The 2,169-nt window shown below is 38.3% G+C and overlaps 1 protein-coding gene across 1 annotated transcript; it reads right to left on the bottom strand.

Annotated features, from left to right (window-relative positions):
- Positions 1-1,135, bottom strand: OR2A7 (olfactory receptor family 2 subfamily A member 7). The gene has a single exon (XM_012768140.2). It carries the CDS (start codon positions 1,120-1,122, stop codon positions 190-192), a length of 933 nt encoding a protein of 310 aa, XP_012623594.2. The 5' UTR covers positions 1,123-1,135; the 3' UTR covers positions 1-189.
- Positions 1,136-2,169: the final 1,034 nt, after the last annotated feature.

The following is a 2,169-nucleotide window of genomic DNA, read 5'->3' as shown; positions in this document are numbered from 1 at the left end:
TTGAAGACATAAATTTCTATAATTTATCTCATATCTACTGAATCAGTCATTTAATGGTAGGACAGGAGAAAATTCTATTTTAAATAAGTGTCTCAGATAATTTTCATGCTGGGGTTGGTTAGGTAAGGAACCTCTTGAAATTATATCGTATCTTCCTAGGTCACTGTGAACCATGATGCCATAATCTTCTCATAAAGCTCTTTCTATTCCCAGCACCTTCTTCAGAGAATTCTTCACTTCTGAGTTTCTCAGACTATAGATCAGTGGATTGAGCATGGGATTGAATAGGCTGTGAAACAGCAGGAGATATTTCTTCTGTTCTTCGGGGTTCCCATCTTGGGGTCCAACATACATGATAATGGCTGTGCCATAAAAGAGTCCAACCACACAGAGGTGGGAGGAGCAGGTGGAGAAGGCTTTTCTTTGACCTTCCCCTGACTGGATCCTGAGGATGGCACAAAGGATACACACATATGAAACTACAATTGAGGACAAGGGTCCCACCAGCACAGAAATTGCTCCAGCCAAGACCATGTTTTCATTGATATGGGTGTCTGCACAGGCAAGTTTGAGTACAGCTATGATTTCACAGAAAAAGTGCTTGATTTTCTGGGGCCTACAGAAGGGTAAAGGTAGAAGTAACACTAAGTGAATCAAGGCTAGAAAGACTCCAGTGGTCCAAGAAGTCACTGCTAGGATGGTGCAGACTCTCCAGGTCATGATGGCAGAATATCGGAGGGGGTGGCAGATGGCCACATAGCGGTCATAGGACATCATCACCAGGAGAAGACATTCTGTGATAGCAAATGTCAAAAAGAGAAAGGTCTGCATCATGCAGCCGGCAAAGGAGATAGGCTTGGCTGGGTCCAGGAGGTTCACCAGCATCTGGGGCACTGTGCTGCAGGCATAGGCCATGTCAACAATGGCCAGGTGTGAGAGGAAGAAGTACATGGGGCTGTGCAGTCTGGAGTCCAGGGAGATGAGGCCCAGGATGACCCCGTTCCCCAGCAAAGTGAGGACATAGAACAGCGAGAAGAGCCCAAAGAGAAGCATCTGAATCTTTGGGCCAAGGGGAAATCCCAGGAGCAGGAACTCTGTGATGGTTGTTATATTGTCTCCCATATCCCTATGACAGAGCAAATTGAGTTAATGTTCACAGTTTAAGAGAAGTGCTTAAAAACTGATTTATTTAAACTGGTTTGATACACTTTTGTTGGGCAGAGAAGTGTTCAGAGACAGCTGCAATGAATTTTTCTGTTCTTAAATGAATATTTAAAGACTATTTGGTAACCCTAAAATAAAATTTAAGAACATATACATATATATACACATCTGCACACATATATTTTTCCTTTTTGGATGTTAATATTTTTAACAGAAGCTAAAATTTCAAAATAAATATATCATCACATGTTAATCTAATACACAGTTTTTCTTTGACTATCCTGTATTCTTCAAATAAATTCTGCTTTTCTTTGCTTATATTATGCAGTTATTACTGTTATTTTTCAGAAACAAGACATGCTAACTGAAACACATGCCAAAGTCTTAAAAATGCATTAAGTATAACCTTAGATTGGAAGGTTTTATTAAGGGCAGGGTACAGTAAAGTTAGATATATCATTAGCCAAATTCCCCACTACCCATTCATTTCTTACCTGCCTGTCTAAACACACTTTTCACATCCTCACCAATTGTTACCTCCACAATAAATATCTTACAAAATCTCTTCTTATTCAAATGTAAAGACTTATTTTCAGCCTAAGATCTTACTTTTTGTTATTTAGTTTTTTATGATTAATATTGAGATGAGCATTTATGTGAATGACTGAATAGATTTGCACTGCCATTATCTAAACATGAAAACAGGACCTATAACTTTTGTTGGAACTTGGCTTAATATTGATAATCACTCTAGAATACCCAGTTTTAAGCACCGTCTCTGCAGGTGATTGGCAATAGTTAGATGACTTCTATGAGAAATGCTGAAGAAGGTGTCTCCAAATCCTTTTAGGGATTTATCTAAATCATCTTTGATTCCACAAATATTAATAAAACATAAGTACAAACATAACATTGCCCTTTTTGTTTAAATGTTATTCTCATCCTTTTTATGTAGAATCATCTTGTCTTGGAAACAAAAGGGATGAGAAAGAATTCTCAATTTAA

This window comes from Microcebus murinus, chromosome 9 (genome assembly GCF_040939455.1).
Source record: "Microcebus murinus isolate Inina chromosome 9, M.murinus_Inina_mat1.0, whole genome shotgun sequence".
Classification (NCBI taxonomy): Eukaryota; Metazoa; Chordata; class Mammalia; order Primates; family Cheirogaleidae; genus Microcebus; species Microcebus murinus.
Note: the sequence above shows the minus strand (reverse complement) of the source record. Positions and strands in the feature narration are given on the sequence as shown.

Coding starts and splice junctions, on each gene's coding strand:
- OR2A7 (XM_012768140.2), bottom strand. CDS start 1,122: ATGGGAGACAATATAACAACCATCACAGAGTTCCTGCTCCTGGGATTT.